The sequence below is a fragment of the Mesocricetus auratus genome, unplaced genomic scaffold (assembly GCF_017639785.1).
Source record: "Mesocricetus auratus isolate SY011 unplaced genomic scaffold, BCM_Maur_2.0 Super-Scaffold_100691, whole genome shotgun sequence".
Taxonomy (NCBI): domain Eukaryota; kingdom Metazoa; phylum Chordata; class Mammalia; order Rodentia; family Cricetidae; genus Mesocricetus; species Mesocricetus auratus.
Window position 1 is genome coordinate 50,994,067 of NW_024429267.1, and position 27,042 is coordinate 51,021,108.

The window sequence follows — 27,042 nt, forward strand, 5'->3', positions numbered from 1 at the left end:
ATATGTGTGTGATTTCAGGCTGACCATTTTGTATTGGATACCCCGTTGGGGAGACTCAGGTCTGGAAGAGGCTAATTCTCCCTCTCAGCAGTCATTGGTTGCTTGTAGTTCATTGTCTAGGAGTAAGATTTTCCTCCTATTGCATTAGCATGTCTATTGACTCTGTCATTGTTTGAGCAGCTGTTTTCACAACAGACTTCCTGGTTCTCTGGCTCTTACAGTCTCTCTACCCCTCTTCTGATATATTTATCCCTGAGTCTTAGGTGCAGGAGTTGTATTGAAGATGTATCCATTAGGGCTGGGCTCCCCCAGGATCAATCATTGATCTCCGCATTGTGTCCTGTTGTGGTCTCTCTCTTTCAAGATTAATTTTATTGTCTTATGTGTATGAGTGTTTCACCTTGTATGTATGTCCACCACATGCATGCCTGGTGCCTGCAGAGGTCAGAAGAGGACATCGGATCCCCTGGGATTGCAGTTACAGATGGTTTTGAGCTACAGTGTAGATGTTGGGTATTCCCAGGGCCTCTCCAAGAGCAACAAGTGCTCTTAACTAATAAGCCAACTCTCCTCCCCAGTTATGTTTTCTGTAATGGTCTCCATTTGCTATAAGAGATGCTTCTTTGATGACGAGTGAGAACTACACCTATCTGGATATAAGGGTAAGCTTTGGAATGTAGTTAGAAATTACACAGTAAAGTGGCAGTATTAAGTTCTCTTCTAAGATGCATGACCTCACAAGTCCAGAGTAGTTGGCAAGGTTTCTAGCAGCAAGCATGTTTTCCTTCCTGTTAAGTGGTCCTTAAGTCCAACTAGACAACCATTGATTACCACAAAGGCTTAAGCTACTACTATTACACCTTTGGGTATTTGCTGTGCTAGTGAGTGTTCTGATTCACAGGCACCACAACTGTGTAGGATCATTGCTTCCCTTCTTTGGCAGATTGCATAGTACTTTCTGGTACTGTGGAAGCTAGGTCAAAGGAAGGAGGCTTTCAGATTAGATCCAGTTTGAATGATCCAAATCCTGTGTCCTAAGTGTTAATGGGTTTGCAGCAACAGTATCTTCCTTCAACCTCTGAGAGGCAACCAAGGGTAACAGCAGTAGCCTATATTGTTTTGAGAGTCACTTGGACTACTGTGACCAACAACTTGAACAGAGGTTTCTCAACCCTAACCCTGGGGTTTTGTTAGGTTAATCTATGGCTCTTGTGGTGAGCATTGTCAGCCTAAAGCCCAAGTAGTGTAACTTCACTTGAGTGAGTGAGTGAGTACATTTACATACATTGCATGTAATTTTAGGTTAATGTAAGATAGTACCATTCCTTTAGGCTTTATTAAATAACCTTAGTGTTATCACCCAGCCTTCTGTGTTGACCTGCCTCCCACACCCCAGTTAGAGCCCTCCTCCTCATTTTTCCCATTTCTTCTTTCATTTCATACTTGTGGTCTCCTTTTCTTTTGAATGAAACATCAGTCTTTGACCATCTCTCCACCCTCAGATTCACATGAGTTACATACCTCACACACCGAATGTTGATATTTCTTGATCAAGTTGCTTTCTTGCAGTAGTTGATTAAAATGCCCCCTTCTTGCTGCCTAGTAAACATTGCTGGGTTTTACTATTTGAAAATAAGTGGACTAGTAAGATGGCTTAATGGGTAAAGGTGTTTCCCACTAAGGCTGCCGACCTGAAGTTGATCCCTGGAACCCGCATGGTGGAAGGAGAGAACCAGTTGCACAAATGAGAAACTGAGTGAATGGTGTAGTTTGGTGGCAGGGTACCTGTCTAGCATTCACAAGGCTCTGGGTTTGATCCCCAGTTAGGGAAGAAAATAGTGGACTGCATATCCTCCAGACGCACTCTGACAGGTCCATGTCCCTTCCGGTGTAGCTGTACACTTGGTATTTTCCCTTTAAACAGATGTCATTCTAAATCTTTCTTCATCCAGTGTGTTTTGACCATATTCTTTCCCATCCCCAAATACCTTCCAACGTCCTGTTCTTTTCTCTCATTTAAATAACAAAACAAAAGCAACCAAACAAAGCAGAAAAAAAAATGCACACACAAAAGGCATGGAGTTCGTTGTGTGTTGACCAAACTATTCCTCCTAAGCAGGAGTGCTACCCTGGAATGAGGTGATGTACTGAGCTTCAGTCTTGTAAAGAAAGAGAACATGTTTGAGGGCTGGAGAGATGGCTCCACAGTTAAGAACACTTACTTCTCTTGCAGAGGACCTGGATTGAATTCTTAGCATCTACTTGACAGATCACTACCATCCTTACTCCAGATCCAAATTCTTCTCATCTCCACAGGCACCAAACACACATATGGTACATGTACATGTACGCAGACTAAGCATTCATAAACATAAAATAAAATTAAAACATTTATAAAGTGTGTGTGTGTATATGTATGTATGCATGTATGTATGTATGTATGTATGTATGTATGTATGTATGTAGAAAACTTGATCTTTCCCTCAGCAGCTATCAACTTATCAATTACAAATAACTTCTTGGTTAGGGTGTCTGTTTGCATCTCCTTTTCTACATACTGGGATCTCACTGCCCCCCTACACACACACACACACACACACACACACACACACACAGCACAGCACAATTCTTTATGTAGTTCTAGCTGGCCTAGAACTCACAGAGAGCCACTTGCTTCTGCCTCCCTACCACCTGGTTTCATGCTGGAATTTTTATACTTGGTATTTCCACGTCTACCTGCATTTGCTTCCTTATATTTGTAGCTTCTAATCGCTTAACATCTATGCAGCAACCAAACCAGCTGTTAAAATTGTCTTCTTGGGTCACAGTTTTGCTGTAAAGCTTATGAAACAGTGTTTTCCCATTTAACCCCCCTCCTGTCTGCTTCACATCCATTTCCTTTACAGATAGACCCATCTTTATTTGGCCAACTGACTATTAAATAGTTTATTAAGGGTTACTTCTGGACCCCATCTTCTTACTTCATTTTGCTGCTCCATGGCTTCCTTCAACATCATGGAGTTTATCTAGCACCTTTATATTGATTATACCTAATCTTACCTTTAAGACACACCTCTACTGAGCATCGAAAACAATGTTGTTTTACTTGGCATTTTATTTTAAATATAACCTGTTTAAAATCAGAGTCACAATGTCTTCTCTAATACTTGATCTTCCAGTGTTATTTATGTGAAAACTGTTACTCATTCAGCTAGAGAAGTCAGAAACCAAGGAATAATTAATTGTACAACAGATTCTTTTTTTTTTTAATTTTTTAGATTTATTTACTGTTTACTGCATGTTTGTCTGCAGGCCAGAAGAGGGCGCCAGAACTCATTACAGATGGTTGTGAGCCACCATGTGGTTGCTGGGAATTGAACTCAGGACCTCTGGAAGAGCAGCTAGTGCTCTTAACCTTTGGACCATCTCCAGTCTTGTACAACAGATTCTTAACTCAGTGTTCTTTGTATACCTTGGAGGAACATGGGGAGTCCGGTTATAGGTGGCTTAAAAATTTATGGAATTCCTGGAATGAATTTCTGAATTGACTTTTCTCTTCTTTCATGATTTAGAGAAGGTCTTTGCATTGTCTTCCAGGATAGCACCTTGAATGAAAATTAAATGTGGCATGTATAATAAATATAGTGTATTTGTTATATATTATAAATATACCCATTTAAATGTAATATATATTTTTATAAATATTATGTTTTCAATATATAACAAATATATTTATCACAAAATGTTGCCAAAAGGACCTGTTTAATTGAGATTGTTTTCCCCTTTGTAGTGACACATATGGTAAGTTATGTCTTTAGTCTATTCTGGTACTAGTCATTTTTTAAAATAGTTATTCAAAACTAAAAGCATGTCTTTTAAACACTATTTTGTAATGGTACATTAATGAAGTTTTTAAGACATTGCTCCATTTTTGTTTGGCTATGTCTCCATTGGACCATTATAGAAGTATGTTTGAGGTTGTTTACCTGGGGACAAGTAGCAGAGAGGGCACTGAGGAAGAACACTAGGCATCTGTTGTATGTAACAGTCTCCACTGAGAGTAATGGCAAGAGTGTGAAATGAATGATCTTACTATGTAAAAGACTATTTCAAACGCCGGTGCTTAAGTTTATGTTATTTAAGAACTGTCTTTATAATTTTAAATCTTAAAATTTATTTAAATTATAATTGTTTTCTTTAAGATCTATTCTAGTCGAGAACTTGAAGAAACGTTAAATAAGATCAGGGAAATTTTGTCAGATGACAAACATGACTGGGACCAGCGTGCCAATGCGGTAAGTTTTCATTCTTTATCTTCTTATCCTTCTCTTAGCAGTGTTCCTGTTCAGAACTCAAAGAGAACGTGTATTCAGCTGTGGAGATAGTGATAGTAAATTAGAATCCATTGGGTACCATTTCTCTGTGAAAAACATGGATAGGCATTGCTAGCTTTAGATTGAGTTTTTCTTGCTGATCACGTCAGTGCCTGTTCCATAAGCCTGGTAGCCTGTCCCCTCAGGTGGTTTGCTGACTGACAGAGAAATGTGAGATTGAGAGCTCTGTCCTGACCTTCTCTGGGTCACCTGCTGCTTATCAGATCCATTGTCAGTGCACCCTAAAGTCACTAAAACTTGCTGGAGAAGTTCATTTCTCCTGTGGGCTCAGGATTTTTTCAGCACCGGCAATCTGATAAAATAAAATCCATAAAATAAAAGTGTAACAATATCTTTGTCATGGGTAATCTATGGAAAAACATCACAGATTAAAATAAAAGGCATAAACTTGAACCTGAAGGTTTTGTATTCCTTTGAGCATAGTCATTCAGAAATAGTCTGACTTATTTTTATGAGTTTGACATTTTTTCCTGTTCATTCAAGCATGTTTAAAACATAACCACTTTCATGACAAGTAAACAATGCCTAATCCCTCGCTTTGTTTTATTTAACAAGCCGTGCCTATTCAATATACCTGGTATAGATGTTAAGAATGTCATAGTTGCTCAGATATTTATTGAATAAAGATCAAAGTGTACATACATTCTTTAATAAAAATGTATGTGTAACTTACTAAAATCATCCTCATTTGATGATTTTACATATTTTTGCATTTTGCTTTTTGTTGTTTGGTTTTCGTTTATGGGTTTTGTTGTTTCTGTCTTTTAAGATAGGGTTTCTTCTCTGTGTGTAGCCCTGGCTGTCCTAGAACTTGCTCTATAGACCAGGCTGACTTCAAATTCAAAGATCCACCTGCCTCTGCCTCTCAGTACTGAGATTTTGAATTTACTTTTTTATGTATAATCGATCTGTTCCACATGTAACTAAACTTGTAATGCCATTAAAATGTCTGAATTTAGTTACATAAATGTATTGAAGTCCATATAGTTCATTTTAAAGAAAAACTTAAATGTTTAGATGATATGGTTTATGTATCTTTTTTGTAGGATGTCACCTTTTATATCAACAATGAAATTTCTCTTTCTTTTAGCTTAAGAAAATAAGATCACTGCTTGTGGCTGGGGCTGCACAGTATGATTGCTTTTTCCAGCATTTACGTCTGTTGGATGGAGCACTTAAGCTGTCTGCTAAGGATCTCAGATCCCAGGTGGTCAGAGAAGCTTGCATCACTGTTGCGTAAGCGTAACCCTCTCTTGTTAAGGGCTTTTGTGGGTTTTTTTTTTTTTTGTACAGGGTCTTTATATATATATATATATATATCCCTGGTTCCCTGGCTACCTGGTATTGTTTGGTTGTTTTACTCTTTATTCTTTGAGGGTCTGCCACCCAGCTCCCAAATAAATCACGCAGAGGCTTACTATTACTTATTAATGCCCAACCTTAACTTGGCTTGTTTCTTGCCAGCTTTTCTTAAATTATCCCATCTACCTTTTGTCTCTGGGTTGTTACCTTTCTCTATTTCTGTATCTTTCTTATTCCATGTGTAACTATGTGGCTATTTGACTGGCCCCTTCTTTTCTCACTCCTTGTAATAGGAATCCATGAGAGTCCGGTAAAGGTTCTCAAGAATTTATTTAGCTATAAAATAGAGGTAAATATTCACTAATACAAAACCGCTGCCTTTGTGGAGTTGTTCTCTCCAGGGATGAAGAACAAGCTGTCTGCTCTGCTCTGACTAATCTTTTAACTTGTCACATGGCAGACAGGGACCATGCCCTAGGGCCTGCTGCTCCAAACAGATCAAAATCCCACAGCAGCTCCTTGATCCTTTCTTCCCAGATTTCTCCTCCTATTTGTTCTCATTGCCTGCCAGATCCAGCTCTGCCCTCTCTCCTGCCTTGCTATTGGCCATTCAACTCTTCATTAGACCAATCAGGTGTTTTAGACAGGCAAAGCAACACAGCTTCACAGAGTTAAACAAATGCAACATAAAAGAATGCAACACATCTTTGCATCATTAAACAAGTATTCCACAGCATAAGCAAATGTAACACATCTGAAAACCATGTTCTACAACAGTCTGGGAACTTACCATGTAAACCAGCCTAGCCCAAACTCACAGAAATCTGTCTTTCTCTGCTTTCCCAAGTGCTGAGTTGAAAAGTGTGTACCACCATACCTGGAATGCTAACTTTTTTTTTTATGAATCAATGTAGTACTCGTTGAATCAATGTTCAATAAGTAGAGCCCCTGCACGGATTGGTTCTCAGCCAGCTGCTGTAGGTCTCGTGTCTCCCAGCAGGTTTATGAAGAAAAAGTTGATTGCCAGTTATGACCTGCCTGCTGGAACTTACACTCCATAAAGGAAGACACCAGACTTGAGGGCCCTTTATGCCTAGGAATCAAGAGATTGGAAAACTGACTTTGTAACTGAACACTAGTAAATAAGTCTAATTGTGGAGTACCTCTTTAAATCAAGAACCTTAATTTTAGCACAAGCTGGCCAATGAGAGAGAATTGATAATGGTATTCCTGAGGATGACTACTGAACTTGTCCTCCGTCCTCTTCATTCACATGTACATATGTGTATACACACACACACACACACAAACACACACACACAGAGTTACAAATGTGGAAAGAAATTATAGATGTCTTTAAGATCACTGAATTTAGGAGATACTAGAGTTTCAGTAGTAGATTCTTAAAACCTGCCCCAGAGAAATGAGAATATTTTTGACTCTACTCCCCCACAAGAAGTAACTTCACCACTAATCAAAATAGGCAATATTTTTCAAGGTTTAGAACTTCTGAGTAAAATATTCTGGATTTAGGTTGTTGGTATATCAAAATAGAAATATCTGAAGAAGACCCACAGTCAGGGTAATAATTTTACTTAATGTTTGCTTAACTTTCATAGTTGATTCTAAGATCATATAGCTTCTCTAAATGTCACAGAGATAAATAAAATACCGGATTTTGTCTTTGGACTGCCAGTTACTGGGTAGGAAAACGAAGAAAAGGTGCAGTACCTGGAGAGTGGGATGCCGTCCAGTTGACAGAACAGGGATGAAGCCCCCACCACCCCATAAGCCAGACATGTGATGCACAGGTGCACGCGGTGCAAGACAGCAGCAGCTCAGACATCTGGCTACTACCAAATTGGAGGCTAGCTTCGTGATATTAAACTCGATAGATAGACAGACAGACAGATAGACAGACAGACAGATAGAAAGATAGATGATTGATAGATAGATGATAGATATTTTTCTGTATTTAATATTAATATAATTTTTGTGTTCCTTTGTAGCCACCTTTCAACAGTTTTGGGAAACAAGTTTGATCACGGCGCTGAAGCCATTGTACCTACACTTTTTAATCTTGTCCCCAATAGTGCAAAAGTAATGGCAACTTCTGGATGTGCAGCAATCAGATTTATTATTCGGGTAGGTTTCTCACAACCCTCCCCACCCATGTACTTAATTAAGTCATATTATTCTTTTTATCTCTAAAAGAAAGAAAATTACTTTTAAATTATATTTCTGATAATAAAAGCAGTGCACAGTTATTATAGAGCATGTAAATATTCCAAAAGACTTCAAAGTATATCCATTTGAATATGGAACATAAAGCATATATGTATACTTATGTATGTAATCACAAATGTCCCAGCAAATATGTTCTTAATATGGGATGCTAACTATATTCATGGAGATTTTGGTGAAATTAATGATATTATAATTTTATAAAATGACAGAAATAGAGTGCTTTATAGCTAAATCAGGAATGAGAAAAGTACCAGATCAAAGGTGACACATGTCCATGCTTACATTCTGTATGTATAATGAGCATTTTAGTGCTTCCTTCACTAAAGAAAAGCACTAAAAATTAGCCATTGGAGGGCAATGTCTATTGCTTACTTAAATCTTAGTTAGGATTGTGATCTCACTGACATGTAGTTATTCTACACACACACACACACACACACACACACACACACACACACACACACACACACACACACACACCCCTCCCTGTATTGACCTCACAGGTCTTTGTGGACATGCAAACAATTTGTCTTCATTACATATTGGTGACTTTACCCCTGTCTTTTGAAAACTATACCATCATCATTGCTCTAATTAGGGAAATTTGCATTCTGTAGATCTGATTTGCAGCTTTTTTTTTTTTTCTTCTGGGTATTCCATAGCTAAGCCCTTGAGTATAAGAAACAGAGGAGCACTACATGACCTGCACAGTGTTGTCATGTTTTTCTAAAATATCTTTTTCAGCATACCCATGTACCCAGACTTATACCTTTAATAACAAGCAATTGCACATCAAAATCTGTCCCTGTGAGGAGGTAAGTTGTGGGGGAAGGGTGTAGTGTTGGGAATAGCTAGGACTCTACATCTGCCACTTTTGTACATCTCAGGTCAGATGTAAATTGTGGGGCACTAATGGGCTCACCACATAGATTGCAGATGAGACACTTAAGAGTTCCTAATTTTGTGTGTAGAAGACAGTAAGTAGATGTTCCCTCTCTTTCTCTTTATGATTTCTGGAGAAAAAGAACATTTGTTTATTTTGAGAGAAGGTTTTACAGTATTGCCAGGCTGGCCTTGAACTCATGGTTGTTCTGCCTTCAGTTCTCAAGTGCTGAGATTTCAGGTGTGCACCATCAGACCTAGCTTGATTTCTTCAAACCTTACTGCTATCAGCAGTTAAGACCTAAAGACTGATGATGTAGTTCGGTGGTAAAGCACTTGCCTAACACTCAAGAGTCCAGGCCTCAGAAAGTGCAAGACAGTATTTGTATCTTTAGGCTCAATGTTTGTGCACTATTGGAGAGCAATACAGTTTGCCCATTACTTTGTCACTGAACAAAGGCCAAATAAGGCATTACATTCTTTATGTGATTAAAAAATTTTAGACAAATTATGTAGTCAGCTCTTTGAAATCTCAGCAGTCAGAAAATAGTAGCCCATAGCTAAATCTGGTTAACAACCCTTTTTTTCCCAAGATATATTAATGAAAAACAGAATGTCTGAAGTTAAGAATTAGAGTACTTATAAGAAAACACATGAATTTGTTTTAAAATCCCATGTGCACATAGTAAAGTAGAAGCAGAAGTTCTAGACTGCCATGTACTTATTGGCCATCGCTGTATATCTCATTATGTGTATGAGGTGTGTTGGGCCTGCATAGCGCATGTGAGAGTCAGAGTCACATGTGCCTGCTGAGCCATCTCTCTGGGCTCCATAATAAATGATTCCTATTTAATGAATATTCGAAATTAAATTACAGGACACAAAGTCTCTTAAGCTACCTAGCATAGTAATAGTTAGGTCCTTTAGATTAGTTTTTTCTAATTTAGGTAATCTGAAAATATGTCCTGTGTGTTTAATTCAGGGGCAAAATGAAGTATTTTGAAAGAAAGTATGAAAATGTTTCTCAGTATGTTTAATTGTAATTTAACATTTATTTTTCAGGCGTTCATTTGAATTTTTAGATCTGTTGCTGCAAGAGTGGCAGACTCATTCATTGGAAAGGTGGGCACCATACATGCACGCACATGCTTTATTCCCCTTCCCATGGCAGCAGCCATGCATAGGGCATTGTTTTACATTGTTTCTCATTTTGTCTAGAGATACTTGGCCTTGTCTTTCTTCCTTAGAGCTGTGATGCTATGTTCTCTTGTGCATTGAGCTGTGAATAGTTGGGTTTTGGTGGGTTGGGTGATGGCAACTTGGGTAGAATAGGTTATGAAACATCCTCCATGTAGAATTATGGAAACATTTTAAAAACACTATGTGAATAGGTAGGTTTCTTGAATTACAGTCTTCATGTAGTGAATGGTTTGTCACAGGGAGAGATTTGAAGGAAGAGATTTAAAAAAAAAAAGCAAGAGGAATTAGTTGGAATATTTCTCCACCGTAGCTGGCAGGTGTCACTGGGTAGCATCTGTTGTAATTCTAAGGTGAGAGAAAGTGTGACCAGCTAGTTAGCTCTGTACAGGGATGTGTAAGTACTATTTCATGCTACTTTTAGGTTTTCAGGCATCAGAGATAACCTGCATTTTTAGTGAGTATATTGCTGATTTCTATTTTAATGGACTTCTTCACAATTCTTTTCTTTTTCTTTTTTTTTTTTTAAGAATCTTTAAGTGTGGGTATGTCATTGGGAGTGTGCGTACCCTGGGAAATCAAAGGTGCCGCCTCCTGCGGCTGGAGTTGTAGTCATTTCTGAGCTGCCTGATGTGGGTGCTGGGGATCAAGCTCCAGTCATTCCCAAGAATAGTGTGTACTCTTAACTACTGAGCCATGTCATATCGCTTTATAGGGTTTGCTTTTGTTTCTTTGTTTCTTAATAGTTTTTTTTTTTTTTTTGCTATAGGCATGAAGTGATTCAGAGGCTTTTTGTTTTTTGTTTTTTTTTTTAGTTTTTGTTCATTTTGTGGCAGCTATTTATGTATTGGTTAACTATTATAACTATTATGTATTCATGTATTGGTTATATCAGTGGTTCTCAGCCTGTGGCTTGTGACCCCTTTGTGGGTCAAATGATCCTTTCATAGGGGTCACATATCAGATGTCCTGCATATCAGATATTTACATTATGATTCATGATAGTAGTAAAATTATAGTCGTGAAGTGGTTGGGGGGTCACCACAACATGACCTATATTAAAGGGTCACACATTAAAGGAATGTTAAGAACCACTGGGCTAGATCACTGAATTACCAGAAGGAAACAATATATAGGTCATATGTATAGGGCAAATTGTTAGAAACTCCTATAATATGACAGGTCATACCTGTTATCCCACCTAATTGAAGGCTGGGGAAATAGATTGTAAGTCAGGTCGACTCAGACTGCATAGGAAGACTCCATCTCAAAAAGAAAAGAAAAAGAGAAAGAAAAGGATGTTGGGTATTATATTTCACACTTGTAATCTCAACACTCTCCAGGCTAATATAGGAAGGTTGTTTTGAGTTCAAGACCATCCTGGGATGTATAGCAACACTCTGCCTTTATAAAAAGAAAAGGGGTAAAAAAAAGGAGAAAGAAAAGGCTCCAATCTTAATTATTTCACTAATGAATCTTCCATTTCCCCTCCTCTGGAATAGTTGTGTGCCATGTAGGAATAACTATTGTTTGAGATAAAATACACTACTAAGAATTAACATAAAGATGCATTTGTTGTGTAGACATGCAGCTGTCTTGGTTGAAACTATTAAGAAGGGAATTCATGATGCTGATGCTGAGGCCAGAGTGGAAGCAAGAAAGTAAGTCTGTACTATATTTTTGTGAAAACTTAAACATACTTTGAGGTATTTTGTTGATGTTCTTAATGAATTAACATTGAGAGATGGTTATAACTTAGTATCTCAGTTACCCTGTTTGACTAACTCTCCAGCAAAACAGCAAAATTGAAATGCCATTTTATCCACTAACTGTGAGCTATACCTATAACAACTTACTTCCAGTTGTCATTTCTGCAATCATAATTGTTCTCATTCCATCAGTTTTCACGTTCATTGTTAATAAGAAAACTGCATTTATTGAGTAGGTATTATGTACCTAACTTTAAGTAAAGCTCTTGGGGCCGGGCGGTGGTGGCGCACGCCTTTGATCCAAGCACTTGGGAGGCAGAGGCAGGCGGATCTCTGTGAGTTCAAGGCCAGGCTAGACCGACAGCCTCCAAAACAATACAGAGAAACCCTGTCTTGTAAAACCAAAAAAAAAAAAAAGAAAAAAAAAGTAAGGCTCTTGGTGTCTGCATTCACCCCCCCAACACACACACACTCACACACACACACACACACACACACACACATTCTCATTCTCTCTCTCTCTCTCTCTATATATATATATATATATATATATCTCAGACAGGTTCTCACTTTTTAACTCTGGCTGACCTGAAACTCACCCTGTAGACCAGACTGGCCTTGAACTCACAGAGATTGTCCTGCCTTTGCCTCCTGAGTGCTGGGATTAAAGGTGTGCACCACCACAGTTGGCTCATTTTTAATTTTAATACTAAAGATAGTCCTGCAAAAGTGGTATTGTCTCCATTGATGCATATGAAGTCTGACATTGGGGTTCACTCAGAACTACATGAACCATATGTGGCACAAATAGAATGCGAATTTAGGTCTGCTTTTTCAGAAACCTGCGATTTTTCAACTGGAATTCAGTCACCTGACATTGTGAATGTAGTAAATGTGTGAGTTTGTGTTCCTCCAGTCATGACAGGCTGTTGCTAATATACTTTTCTTTCCTTTATAGGACATACATGGGTCTTAGAAACCACTTTCCTGGTGAAGCTGAAACGTTGTATAATTCCCTTGAGCCATCATATCAGAAAAGTCTTCAGACTTACTTAAAGAGTTCTGGCAGTGTGGCATCTCTTCCACAGTCAGACAGGTCCTCATCTAGCTCACAAGAAAGTCTCAAGTAAGGTTATAGACTTTGTAGTTGTGTGTGTTTCTCCAACTCCTTCAGTTGGATAGCTTGCATCTACTAAGACCTTGAAAAAATGGTGACTTCGTTTTACTTAATTTCTCTGATCTCCTGTTAGTGTTGGACCACAGACTAGCTTAACTATTCTTTGGGTCTTAAGAATTTAATGATTCACATTTTGTTTCTATATGTTCGTATTTTGGAATACTTGACTTCTGTACATTTCTTTATACCATAAATAATTGATGCAGTAAGTAGTGCATTTCCAGGACATGACATTGGAGGAATCACATGAGACAGGATCTGGTGTACCAAGCTGCCTATATGCTAGTAATAACCACAGTGTCTCTTTCTTCTAACCGAAGTATTTTAGGGTGCAAGGGATTGGTGGTGCTAACATTGAGTTGTCTGTGTGCTAAAGACCAGAATGAATAAAGTAACCTGCTCTATATTTTTTCATTGCCAATTAATTGCTTTGCTTTATAGCTAGTCTTGAAAACAACTGTTTCTTAAAGGAAGATTTCTCAACTTTTTTGGCAGCCGCTGTTTCATTCCTTTTAGAATGATCAATTAAGTCTTGCTACTAAAAGCATTCATTTCTTTTTACCTTCCAGTCGTCCCTTTTCTTCTAAGTGGTCTACAGCGAATCCATCAACTGTGGCCGGAAGAGGTAATTGCTTCTCTGAATAAGAGTTACAGCCAGCCGGGCATTGGTGGCTCACGTCTTTGATCCCAGCACTCGGGAGGCAGAGGCAGGTGGATCTCTGTGAGTTCAAGGCCAGCCTGGTCTACAGAGCAAATTCCAGGACAGCTTCCAAAACAATACAGAGAAACCCTGTCTTCAAAAACCAAAAAAAAAAAGAGTCAAAGCCTAGTTTGTCTCTAAGCAGGAGCCTTTAAACTGCTTTGATGTGATCTACAATGAGAAAATGTTTCATAACCCAGGGTCACACATGCATGCACACACGTGTATGTATAAGCTGAAGCTTTGGGAAGCAGTGCTGTCCATTTGGCCACTGCTGCCTTGTGGATCTCGATAGCTTAGAGTTCTTGTGTCATCACTTTGTTTACAACAACATAAATAACACAGGCTAATTTGTTTTCTGTAGTGTCAGTGGGAGGCAGCAAAGCCAGCTCCCTTCCGGGAAGCCTGCAGCGTTCTCGAAGTGACATTGATGTGAATGCTGCAGCTGGTGCCAAAGCGCACCACGCCGCCGGACAGGCTGTTCGAAGTGGGCGCCTCGGGGCAGGAGCCCTGAACCCAGGCTCTTATGCATCGCTTGGTAAGACAGCCGTTCACACTCTTCCCGGTCTCAGTGAAGACAGAGTGATCGCGCCATACCAACTTCTAGCTCATTCTTGCTTGCTGGGATGACCCTTGTACCTACCCACCACCTTGTGTGTGCTTTTCCCGTTGTCTTTCCTCCTCACCCTGATCAAACATGCTGTTCTTGATTGTGTGATTGTCTATAGAATTTTCATGGCTGCACTAATGACACACCTACCAACTGGTTACCAAGGGAAGGCACTGACTTTGGAATCAGCTTCTCTGTTTTCTTGATCTTATTTCTATTCTTTTACCTTTGGTGGTATGGGAGAACTGCAGAGGTCTTCTGTGTCTAATCAAAGCTTAGATAAGCATTCCAAATGCTGTTCAGAATTGGGTGTTTTGTTTTTTCTGTATGTTTTCATATCCATCAACTGGCTGATTATCCATGTTGTGTCTCTGTTGCATACTTCTGTTTTCTTTCTCGAAGTTGTAGTGATGGAGCACTAAGTAGATAAGTTACTGGCATACAGGAAAGAGCATGGACATTTGGGACATGAATTTGTGTGTGCTAGAATGTTTCAGAATGATGGAGTAAATAAGTAAGGATAGATTAGTCAGTGCACGGTGTTGAGACAAGCATTTCACAATTTTTGTAAGTATAAGTTATAACCTGTTACACAAGGTGGTGCAATGCATTCCAGATGTCCAGAGTCTTGAAAACTGAACAGATAAGAATTCATGTAATCTCACAATAAAGAAAAAAATTGTTCAAATTAAAAAAAAAACTATGGTGATAGACTTAGATTTAAGTCTAATGTGAAAATATAAAATCAAGTAGCTGTGAGATAAATTTTGTCACATTCTACTTGGGGAAAAAAAAGAACTATGATGACAATGTTTTCCAGGTCAAATACAGATGTGCTTACATAGATCATAAAAATAAAATACATACCACAGCTGCCGGTAAACACCAGAACAAATGTTGGATTTTAACCCTACTCAAACAAATGCAGATAAAAGACCTATAAAAATAAAGGACAGTTGGGTTAAATGCCCACTGTTGAGAATATGACGAATAAGGTCATATCAGAAACAGTGATGAAGTGAATTCATGATGGTATACTACCACTATTTTTGAAATGTCAATTTAGTGTGTAAAGCCTTTTTAAATGTTAGGAGTTTTAGATCCAGGACCAACCATCGAGTTGGCTCAGGAAGTAAAGCCCGATGAAGTGAGTTTAACCATCAGGACTCACATGATGGAAGGAGAGAACTTACTGATGTAAATTGTCCTCTGGCCTCCATATGTGTTCCATAGCACACATGAACAGGGACATGCATGTGTACATAATATAATAACAATTTTAGAAAGACTTAACATGTTTTGATGCAATAATCTAATATTTAATAATTATACCAAAAAATAAAACCAGCCTTCTACTCCAGAACTTTGGCTGTTATTTCATCCCCCCAAATCTGATTGTCTTTGGAATTTAGACAGTCTCTATGGAATTAAGACATTCCATTACTCTGCCTGTGCATTGCTTACTAAATAGGATCGTGTGCTATTTTTAACAATGCCATGGTGCACCCAGGCTCCAGCTACTGATGTTCCTGACTGCAGACATCTGGATAGAGATGGTATTCAGAAAGAATGGCATGGAAAGTACTGGAAACTGTGGGCTCAGCTTCACTTTAGTTTTGTTGTCTTAAGTGGGGAATAGATCCCCTTGAGGTATAAAGACTAAATTGGCCTCTTCCTAAACATTGCTGGGAGGGGTTGGCACTGAGGGTTCTGTCAACCTAATAAAATAAATGAAATAAAAACTAGCTACCTTTAAAAAAAAAAGAGCAGAGATAGAAGAGGAAGAAAAAGGAGGAGGAGAAATAAAAACAATCCAGAAGCCACTGGGGAGGCAGATAGATCTCTTGAGTTCCAGGATAGCCAGCGCTCCATAGGGAGACACTGTTAAAGTCAACTAAAAGGAAATAAAAAACGTGGTTGGGGAGATTTCTCTGAATAAGTTCAGTTTTGAACACCTGTTTAAAAGCTGGGCATGGCTGAACACACCTTACCTCTGTCCCCATGCAAACAGCTTTGCCTTCTTCTGCATTGAGTCTTGTTTATCGTGGATAAACATACAGAATCAGAAAGAGTGTACCATTCTTTCCCAGTAAACACTTCCTGCATTTAGTTTTTAACAGGGCTTCCACTAGGTACTGAGGATCTGGTAATTCTGTGCTCGGATTTTCCGTCAGTTCATATATTGATGAGAAACCAGAGGCTAGAGGTTTGTTGACTTTCAAGCATTTTGAGTTGAAGTTGCTGTGTTTGGGAAACAGTTGGGATAAAATGGGTATAGAAAGAAAGAGTAACATTGAATTCCATACAGACTTTAGTGTAGTTGCTACTGGTTAATTTGCTCTTGTTTTCTCTAAAGCCCTGAATTCTTTGGCAGAAAAGTGGCTTGAGTGTTTTGAAATTTGTTAACTTCTGTAGAGGAAACTTGGTGTATCATACAAGATGGTCAGAGGTGTGTGTGTGTTTATATATTGGAGATATAGCTCATGATAAAATGCTTACCTAACTTGTATGCATAGTTTAATACATATTCACAATAAGTGGACTTATCGAATTGCCTGAATGGAAAAGAGAACAAATAGTTTTGCTCAGGTCATTTGGAAAAAAGTAAAATTTCAGTTGGTTGTGCAAGAAGTTGGCCCTGGAATCTGTGTATTAGTCCCATGCTTGACAGACAAGGGAAGGGGTGAATGAGCTCTGAAGCCCCTCAAGTTTCTGGGATTCTCCTCCTCTTTTAAAAATATTTTTGGAGTTACATTTGTTTGTGCACTGACATGGTTAGTCAGTGTAGGTAGAAATACGTGCAAGGAAGAGAAGAGAGAACCTCAGGTGCAGCTTCTTTGAAAGCCGTGAGCAGTGGAATGTGGAGAGCAGGGCTGGGAGGCAGCCTTGCTGTCGAAGGACAAGTTTCATGGAGCCAGAAGAGAAGGGAATGGAGGGAGTGGTGATTTCAGACATGGTGTCTGCAGCAGCAGGTGCGTATTAGGGAGAGTGTCCTTGGAAGATTGTAATTTTCTGCCAGGGCATTCTTGTTCCTAGAAGTGACTTAAGGTTTTGAACTGAGGGGGGTGCAAGAGGATGGGACATTTTTAGACTTGGCATACTTACCATACATTTGGGGCTCATAGCTGAAGTGTATTAGAGTAAAAGGTTACACAGTGGGTCTAGTAGGGAGAAAACCTTGTCTAGTCGCCTGGGTGCCTAATGTATGCTTTGTAGTTTTTACTATAGGGCTGGGCTGAGGAAGACTCCTTCCTCTGGCATGAATGCTGTAACATGTCAACTGTGTTTCTGCCACAGAAGCTCGTTTAAGGTTTCTAGTCCAGGGTGGGGTAGGGAGAGGGGGCTGGTCATATTGGCTTTGCCTGCTCAGCAAGCCACAATTATCAGAATTCCAGACACCCAGAAGAAAGTAGATGCTTATCACAAATCATACTGTTTGAAAATGGTTCAGGCAGACTGCTGTGCCTCTGCTGTCACAATACAGGGAGGCACTCAGAGCTGAGTTAGCAGAGGCCAGCATCCCACACAGGACTTGCTGAGGAGCAGCAGCACCCAAGCATGGTGGCATATACCCATGACGGCAGAGAGCCTAGGACAAAAGGATTCTGACACTCAGGCCTTGAAAACACGAGTGTTGTTGGTCCTACTATGTTGTCTTTCTTGTGTCAAGTATTAAAGGCCAGGTCTTCAGTAGCACTGTCTGACCATGTGGCTGTGTGATTTTTCTCTATGAACTCATGAAATAGAGACAGAGAGTGTGATTATAGGGACCGAAAGTTCAAATAAAAGATGGGATTTGTGAGCAGCCACATGGCAAACTGAGCTAGTACAGTGCATTGTTGTCTTTAGGGGGGGGGGGTATAACAGACATCGTCTTTCTAATATACTAAGTTTTCCTCTGTTCTTTGCTTGCTCTTTCATCAAAGAGGACACTTCTGACAAGATGGATGGTAAGAGCTACTTCTATCATTTGTTTACACATTTCTATTGGTCCTTGTTTATCCTTTTATAATCTTCTGAAAATGTGCTACTTACATATCCAGAATTTTAGTGTGAAAATGACTAGATGACCCACTGGTTGAATTTTGAGTTACTTGTATCCATTTTGGATCTCCTTGTACTGTTTTTTGCAGCTTAAGTCAGTTACCTAAAATATTTCATATGAACCCTGAAACATAGGACTCATAACTTTTAATTTCTTATTTTCTTCTAAAATACTGGATTCAGAGGAAGGAAAGGACTCTGATAAGTTTTTTGCTTTTAACAATGAGACATTTAATTAAAACTGAAGTTTAAGCTTTGATTTTTAAATTCCAGCATTCAAATTATTATAGTTTGTCTATAGTTGCTTTGGTTTAGTAACAAATCTGTGCAGTGTTTTCTGTTACACTAGAGACAAAATCATCGCAATTCTCTTCACTCTGTCAGGGCCTATGCCATTAGCGGGTTGTTGAGCTTTCTCAAAGACTTTATAAAAGATACTGTTGAAACAAGACACTTTTTCTACTAATTATTACATAAATTCTACAGATTGACCTTAATTTTTTTTTCTATTTTAATAAGATGGAAGCTTTATTTAATCTCAGGTTGCGAACGTGGGTGTTATTTTTAGTATCTCTGTTTTAAAGTATTTCATAATTAAAGTTTTGAATGAAATGACAGCCATCAGGAGGGGATTCCTCCCTTCCTCCCTTCCTCTCCTCCTCCCTTCCTCCCTTCCTCCCTTCCTCCCCTCCTCCCCTCCTTCCTTCCTCCCCTCCTCCCTTCCCTCTTAGATGTCCTCAAACCTTGATATTGCTGGAATATTTAGAAAATTTATCACTTCCCAATCAAAGTATTTTTCTTGTCTGAATCAGTAACCTTTTTGAGGTGTCAATTGATGTGCACCCCCCTTCATTTTAAAGTGTGCACCATGCCGTGTTTACTGCCCTTTAGGAGTAGTGTGTTCTGGTGTGTAGATTTGGTCATTTTCAGCAGATTTCACACACATTGTAAGTAATTCTGATGAGTAAATAGCTGAGGGCTACTGTGAGGTCTTTGAATTTTCGTGTGCTTTGATGGAAAAATTAGGCAAATGAAACCTAGGTCATGGATCTAATAGCCCGTTTGTTTGTTGTTTGTTTGTTCTAGCACAGGCTACCTTTTGAAAATAAACAGAAAACATTTCTGTTCTAGAAAAGTGTATAAACCTTTATTTGTGAGGGAAAGTAATTAAAGAGTTAAATTGTTTTTAAGTAATTTCTCCTATTCGATCCTTTTAAAATTTAAGAATGAAAAAACAGAAATGTTCACTGAAGAATTTTGCTATTTTTTGGTTGTATGATTTTAACTTTTTTGATGTGAGCTGTGAATCAAATTCTGCTTTCACCTTTTCAGATGAATCTTGGGGGAGGGGATTATAAGGTAGCATTTTCAGAATTTGTTGAAATATTGTTTTATTTCTCTTATTTAGGAACAGCATCTGAAGATGGTAAGAAGTAAATATTTTGTTAGTAACACAAGTACCTCTACCACACTGTTTTCATTGGTAGGACTTAAGTATTGAAACTAAAACAGACTAATTTGTCTGCAGACCTCTATCATTTGCCAGCTGTGGTAGCTTCTGCATTCCACATTTGGTTGTGTTCATTGTGTGTGAATTTTTTTCTAATTCTTCATCATGCAGTTTTGCTTTATATCCAGGATCATCTCATGCTAGAAAAACATAATTGCTTCACATGTTTAATAATATCTTATATATAATTTCGTTTTTCCCAATAATGACAATAAGAATGCTTTTCTTTTATTTTTGCTTTTAAAAAAGGCAATGCTAAGTCATTGCTGCTCTGTAGGAATGCTGCTTTATCATTGGGCATCAAACACTTCTATTCCATCTATTTTGGAATGTATCTCTTAATTTTGAATCAATGACTAGGAAGTTGGTTCATGATTCAAATTGGGTTTGAGAATATTGCTACTTGCTGCATATATTTTCTTGTCAAAAATATTTATTCCTTCTGAACTTTTATGAAAACTCAATTTTTATATTTAACTTCCCTGAAGGCTTTCTCATTAAAGCCTTTGGTTTTAAACATGATGTTTTTGTTTGACATGAATGACTTTTAGCTGTTGTACTTAAATAATTTTCTGTTTTAAGTTTAAATTGGAGTACTCTAAAAATGTGAATTCTGATACTGAAAATGAATGGCAACTTGCTTCAGCACTTTTTAATTTAAAGCATTAGTGTGGCTAGAATGTTGGTGAGTCCTTTAGTTAGAAGTAATCATTGTGTCTCTCTGCACTCCTCTTCAGTCAGGAGAACATCCAGTCCCGTCTGGTGCAGATTGCTAACACCTGAGACACGTGCAGTGGGTTCTGGGCTCCTGCAGTTGACAGCACTCAGGCTGTGTCACTGATGTTCTGGTTTTGCTTCTGTGTCATTGCTGCCTCCCCCCACCCTTTCCTACCTCACCCTGTCATTCATTTTAAAGTCCTGCTCTTCAGTATGTTCTTTTCTAATCAGTATGGCCACATTGGATCAGTCAGAATTTGGGAATTATCTACAAAATGTACCTCTTAATTTAAAAAGATTCTAAACATTTAATAAACAAAAACAAAAAGTGTTCAACATCAGTGTGGATCTGTTTGAGACTATTGCTGGAGAGCACCAGATTGTATAGCAGAGATTTTATTGTCACTGGTTTTTACTACTGGCAGTTTTCACAGGCAATTTGATGACCATGTTTTCTTTAGTTCAAGAGCTGTAGGTACAGCTAGGTGGGGTGACGCATGTCTTTAACCTTGGAGTTCTCAGTGAGTTTCAGGCCAGCATGATCTACATAGTGAGTTCCAGCAAGACCAGAGACCCTGTTTCCACTCCTGTCCCCCCAAAACTCTAGAAATCCAGTGAGCACATTTGTAGTCTGTTTTTACAAAGGAGAATGAGGTGGAAGGAATGTATCTAGTAAGAAAGGAAGATTAAATGCCAACCCTCTGTGATAGATGCTCTTCATCACGAATTCGTCCTTGTAAAATTGTTGGTCAGGAGACAGGTGTCAACACAGCTGTGGGTACCTGTGTTCATGTGCCTGGCTATGACATCTCCCCTGCAGACCTCTTTAGAAGTATACTGTCAGTTAAAAAGATGCTTGGGGTTGTTTAAAACTCTGGGGTATATTTGAGAACAATCTGAATTTCCTAGAAACTGTAAGATTTTGGGGAGACAGTTGTTTTGGGCTTTTTTCTTTTGATTGTCTCACTGTGTAGAACAGGCTGGTCTTGAACTCAAAAAAGAGATCCATCTGCCTCTACCTTCTAAGTGCTGAGATTGAACGTGTGCACTACCATGTCCAGCATAATTAGTTATAGCCACTACACTAATAATCTCAAACTAAGAATGAAAGTCTTGTATAGTTTGATTAATTCTTATGAAGAACATGTATAAAGCAGTATATATCTGGGCTCAGTGGTATACAGACGGTAGTCCCAGATACTTGGAAGCTAAGGCAGGAGGATCTCCTAAAGCAAGGAATTCCAACTAAGCCCAGATGGAGTGCCATCTCAGAAAGCAGACCCTAACCTGTGTACTTTTACTGTTTAAAAGATGTATAACATTTAAATAATGCCTGCCTTATTTCAGAATTTAAAATAGTGAAGGTTCCCCTTCTTAATACTAAATACTATTTTAGGAAATATTTCAATTCTGTTAATATTTATTTCTCAGGTCGGGTGAGGGCCAAGCTTTCTGCACCACTTGCTGCTGTGGGAAACGCCAAGACTGATTCTAGAGGAAGAAGCCGGACAAAAATGGTGTCTCAGTCCCAGCGTATGTACTGCTCATCAGCCCCTCCCTGTTTGTCACTCTGCTGGGATGGCTGGGTTTCTCTGTGTTACTGTGTTAGGAGATGAGCCGTGGATGAGCTCAACGCTGGTTTAAAAGCAACAAGCCACATACTGAGTTCTTGTTCTGTGCTTTAGGTTCGCCATCACCTGACAAAAATGAAGGTATTTTTTCAATGTTTTGGCTCAGTTGTTGTGCATGTTTGGGAATTTTTTTTGAGTGGGTGTTGTCTTGTGTTTGTGTTATTAGGAACACATCATTGACCTCCACCTCTTAGAAAGAAAACCTTCATCTTCTGTCCAGATGTTTGCATGGAGATACTTTAAACACAGATCTTTAAAGTCAAGGTTCACATTCTACTCAGAAACTTGCAGGTGTAGAAAATTGTGCCTTTAGAGGCAAAATGATTTCTATGTATTAGATAAAATCTGTTTCTATCTAGCAGACACTATGCAAAGACAGATAAGTAGTATCTCCTTACTCTCCCCCAAATTCGTTAAATCATCTTAAATTTTGGTTAGTGTTTTGGGCAAGTATATTCTGACTTATTGTCAGAGAAAAAATAGACTGAAATAACCAGTTCTGGTGAATTTCATATGACATTTGAGATTTATGTTCTTACCCTTTCACTGGTCACTGAAAAGAACAATTGAAAAGCGTACTTTAGACTAGGTAAAATGAATGTATGTTCAAATAAGTAACCCATATATAATGGCATGTTTAAGTGAAAATAATTTCGTCCATTCCCTCTTAACCAAGAGATTGTCCTCAGCACTCTCTCTAAAATTGAGTAGTATTTCTAAAGAAGTAATGATTAGGGCTGTTCTGTATATCCTAATTTATTATCTTTGAAAAGAATTGGTTTAGGGCTGGAGAGATGGCTCACCAGTTAAGAGTACTGGCTGTTCTAACAGAGGACCCAGGTCCAGTTCCCAGCACCCACATGGCAGCTCACAACTGTCTGTAACTCCAGTTCCAGGGGGTCTGACATCTTCACATCAAAGCACATTAAAAAAACATAAATTATAAAAGAAAAAGAATGTGTTTAAAGATGATTGACAGGTTGTAGATGTCCCATTTCCTTTATTAGCCTTGATCCTGAATCTTGGGATGATGGGATAGGGGACAAGCAGAGATAACATTCAGAAAGACACTAGGGCGCTTGAGTACATGTGTCACAGCACTGCCTCTTCCTAGCAAGAGAATGTCCATCCAGCAGACTGTCATCGGAAGCTTTCTGCAGGAGTCCTAAAATAAGCAGGAGGATTTGTTAGAATTTGTTTTCAAAATGAAAACTGTTTACAAACAGCCACAATGACACATGGTCCTATAAGGCAAGGGCTTTTCACTGGCAGATCAAAAGTGAATGATAATACCACATTCTCCTGTGAGTCTGTGAGCTTTGGGAGTGATTCTCATCAGTTAGCCTCCCTTCTCCTTGTGTGCTGCCCAGACCAACATCAGGACAGCCTGGGAGCTCGGTAGTACTACAGGTTTTGTGCACCACCACACATGTACTGGATCTGATCACTGCATGGTCTGTGCTGTAGTAAAGTTTGAAAACTTTGCAGCTTTGTTGTCCAAGGTGGAGTCCTAGCTCTTCTAGGTTAAAGTTATCGTACTCCTCTGTACCTGTCCTTAAAAGGAGAAGCATCTACCTCATGGGTGTGTCATGAACATCAAATGATAGAGCGTATTTAATGCAGTTAAAACAGTTTCTGCCCGAGAGTAACTGCCATGAATGTTTGCTGATAAAATTGTCCTTGTTGGACTGGAGAAAAAGTTCAGCAGTTAAGAGACCTGGATTCAATTCCCAGTGCCCACATGGCAGCTCACAACTGTCTGTAACTCTGGTTCCAGGAGATGCAGCACCCTCACAGAGAGTATATATAGGTCAAACAACAGCGCACATTAAATAAATAAATAAATCTAAAAGAAATATTGTCCTTGTTATTTTTCATAATAAAATGAAAGCTGACATTCATGTTGCTGTTACATATTTCTATACCTTGATATTCTTACTGTACTCATGAAACAGAAGTAAGCACTGAAGTTAGATTGTTTAAAACATAAAAAAATAAAATAAATAGAGATATCATGTTGTCCATGCTCAGGATTTAAGGATAAAATTTAATTGTGAGATAATTTTCTGACTTTTTGGCCTTTGTTGGGACCCTCTTTTTCAATTTTTGCAACTTCAGATCACCAGTGAAAAGCAGAATTATTTTACATTTAGGTTGTTAAACCTCATAGGACTTTAGGATTCAAAGACATTCCCACTATAAAATCATGCAGGTGGTAGATCATATTAGAAAGATTTTATTTGTTTGCTTGCTTATTTATTTGAAAGAGTATGTGTCCATTTCAGATTCTTTATTTAAAAGATGTGTGATTTGTATGCAAGTTTGTTCACAACATATTTGTACAGGAGTATTACTGTGACCTCCATCTTCACTTTGTTATAGTGATTCATGAGGGGCTGCATGGTTTTGTATTATCATCTAGGAAAAAAAAAAGAGAGAATCTCTTGGATCAAAGCAGGTGTGTTCAGGTTCACAGAATAAATGAAAGCAGGCCTAATAGAAGACTTCCAGATTTACTTTTAGAAAGACACGTCCCTCACTCTGTTGGTAGTGACTGGTTGTGTACAGATGATGTACGGCCCGTTGGCAGCTTTCTCTTCCCCCACCTCTTGCTTTTCTGTGAATCTTAAGAAAGATCACATTTGAGTAGCTTTTTCATCTCCTCCTTTCTTCAGCTATAGGATGTAATGTTTGTTCCTATATCTAATTTTCAACTAAACATTTAAGTAACAAAATTGTAAGCATGTAACAACTGATGGACAAGCTGAAGAATGTGCATTGACTTTTGCAGTTTCGTTTCATCTGCTTTGTACATGAGTGTCAGCTGTGAAAACTGTTAAGTGTGCTGCTTCTGTGACAGATGTTTGGCTATGGAATTTTTTTTTTAAAGTTTGCTCTTTTTTTGTGTTAGGTTTGTTTTTTTTTTTTCCCTGAGAACTGACTAAAGCTTTGTTATTTCATCTGCCATCCATTTTAAACTGCTTCTCCCCTCTTCGTGGATTATAACCCTTACCCTAATTCTGCCTTACACTTGTTCAGGATCACAATCTGCTAATACTGTTGGTGGTAAGAACCTATAGACTTTATGTGTGCACCTGTTGTTGGTCACCTATTTTCATTAATAAGAGTGAGTTCTATTCAGCAGAAATTCCTATTAGATAATATTCCACCATTCTATGATTGTACTGAAGCAAAAACTGCTAGTTATGAGTTCTCTTTGGCCTGTCTTCTAATATCATGGAAGTCCTAAAATTCTTAAGTTATCCAAGTTGACTCTACAGATATAAATATTAAGAAGAGAGGGACATACAGTAATGTTTTGAAATTCTGCAACAGGAAAAACTAGTTATCTAACTTCAAGTTTTGCTTCTGTGGCATTTCTGTTCCACACTATACTCTGGGGTGAGCAGGCCCTTCTCATCAATTCTGTGGTGGCTGTACTAGAAAAAGAGCCTCAGCATCTTATTTTAAATATAAGTGATTCCAAGTTATAGGTGCTAGAAATATCCCAGTATTCTGGGAGAGGAGAGGGTAGTGCTTACAGAAAATAAGCATAGCCAATGTTGTTCCTTAAAGAGAAGGCATGAGTGTGCTTAAATATCTAGAGAGTGAACTTGTATACTTCGAATCAATTCATAAATGCAGAGTAGAAAGAGTAGTCGATATGCTCCTGAATTGCACGTTTTCTGTCTGCTGAATAGATCCACATTTCAAGGCGTTTTCTTCTTTTTACTTCCAGTACCTCCACCCACACAAATTGTTACTGGTTTTTAACAGAATTCATACTGTATATTCTCAGTTTCTCATGGTTTTTATATCATTGTGAGTTTTCTCTTAACATTCATCAGCCTATCTTGCATTGTGAGTTTGTGGCATGTTGGGTGTTTGGGTGTTTTTGTGTGTATGTTTAAATATTGCATGGAGAAAACAGATGCCTCAACTATCCTTCAAAGGAGAAAGAGACCAAATTTGAAAATTCTTAACCTGCAACATCATGAAACTTTTGAACAAACCATCATTTTAAAGTAAATTAGTAATTTCCCTATAATTTAGAAGTTGTTAATGTCACAGGAAGCATTGATTCTTCATTTTATAATAGAGCTATCCCCAGTAGAATATATTTTTGTATGTGTGTGCTGATAATATTTAAGAACTGGCCAAGAATATGAATTGAACTAAGCAAACCATGCTCAGAAAACATAACAGCAGACCACATCCAGCCTTTACATGCTGTTAGCCTACATAGAGTGGCATAGTCAGGAGCTTCTAAAGCTTTTGTTTTTGAAAGTTCCCAAGAACTTCTTAATGTTACTTTAAGACAGCTAGCTGGCTTGAAAATGGCTTCCTCTATAGGAAGATGAGACAGTCCTCTCTAATACCTGCCTTATACACAGTGCCACTTTTGGCAGCCAGTGTTCATTCCCATTGGCATTTGAGTCTTTAATCTGTTTGTTGGAAATGAGACGCAATTGAGTAAGGTTGTGCAGTGTGAGCAGCGACTCTTTACAGTGTAATAAATATGGGTAGCAAAGAGAAAATGTTTCCCTTGAAAGTTTATTTAAATACAAATTTAACTTTTCTATAATATTGCCATTCAGTTAGATTATATCTTTGAGTTATCTGATCTATTTTCTTATTCAGTATACACATAAAGCACTTCAGTCAACAAAGTCATCCCCACCCTTAAAAAGATAGCCCATGTGTTTCTAGTTGAAAAAATGGGCTTCTTCCTAAGTATGGCTGTATATGTCTACAATCCTAACACTTAGGAGATAGAAGCAGGGGGATCGTTTCAAATTCTAGACCAACCTAAGATATTCAAGAATGCGCTGTCCAAAAATGCATTTCTTAACATTGCTAAATCCATACCCAGATCTCTGAGGGTTTTTCTGAATGTCCTTCCCTATCTCCCTGACCACTGT

At 38.4% G+C, this 27,042-nt stretch overlaps 1 protein-coding gene across 39 annotated transcripts in view; it reads left to right on the plus strand.

Annotated features, from left to right (window-relative positions):
* Window positions 1-27,042, plus strand: part of Clasp2 (cytoplasmic linker associated protein 2) — a 170,668-nt gene that overhangs the window by 85,266 nt on the left and 58,360 nt on the right. For 13 of the 39 annotated variants that reach the window (XM_040740093.1, XM_040740094.1, XM_040740096.1 and 10 more), the window contains 14 exons: window positions 4,203-4,295; window positions 5,485-5,630; window positions 7,706-7,841; window positions 8,688-8,758; window positions 9,888-9,947; window positions 11,606-11,683; window positions 12,690-12,857; window positions 13,478-13,533; window positions 13,973-14,146; window positions 18,145-18,168; window positions 19,671-19,688; window positions 21,921-22,022; window positions 22,175-22,201; window positions 25,160-25,186. In XM_040740093.1, coding sequence (XP_040596027.1) covers window positions 4,203-4,295; window positions 5,485-5,630; window positions 7,706-7,841; window positions 8,688-8,758; window positions 9,888-9,947; window positions 11,606-11,683; window positions 12,690-12,857; window positions 13,478-13,533; window positions 13,973-14,146; window positions 18,145-18,168; window positions 19,671-19,688; window positions 21,921-22,022; window positions 22,175-22,201; window positions 25,160-25,186 — 1,180 coding nt within the window. The remainder of the gene's footprint in view (window positions 1-4,202; window positions 4,296-5,484; window positions 5,631-7,705; window positions 7,842-8,687; window positions 8,759-9,887; window positions 9,948-11,605; window positions 11,684-12,689; window positions 12,858-13,477; window positions 13,534-13,972; window positions 14,147-18,144; window positions 18,169-19,670; window positions 19,689-21,920; window positions 22,023-22,174; window positions 22,202-25,159; window positions 25,187-27,042) is intronic. The other 26 variants (XM_040740108.1, XM_021230067.2, XM_040740106.1 and 23 more) reach the window with 6 other exon arrangements.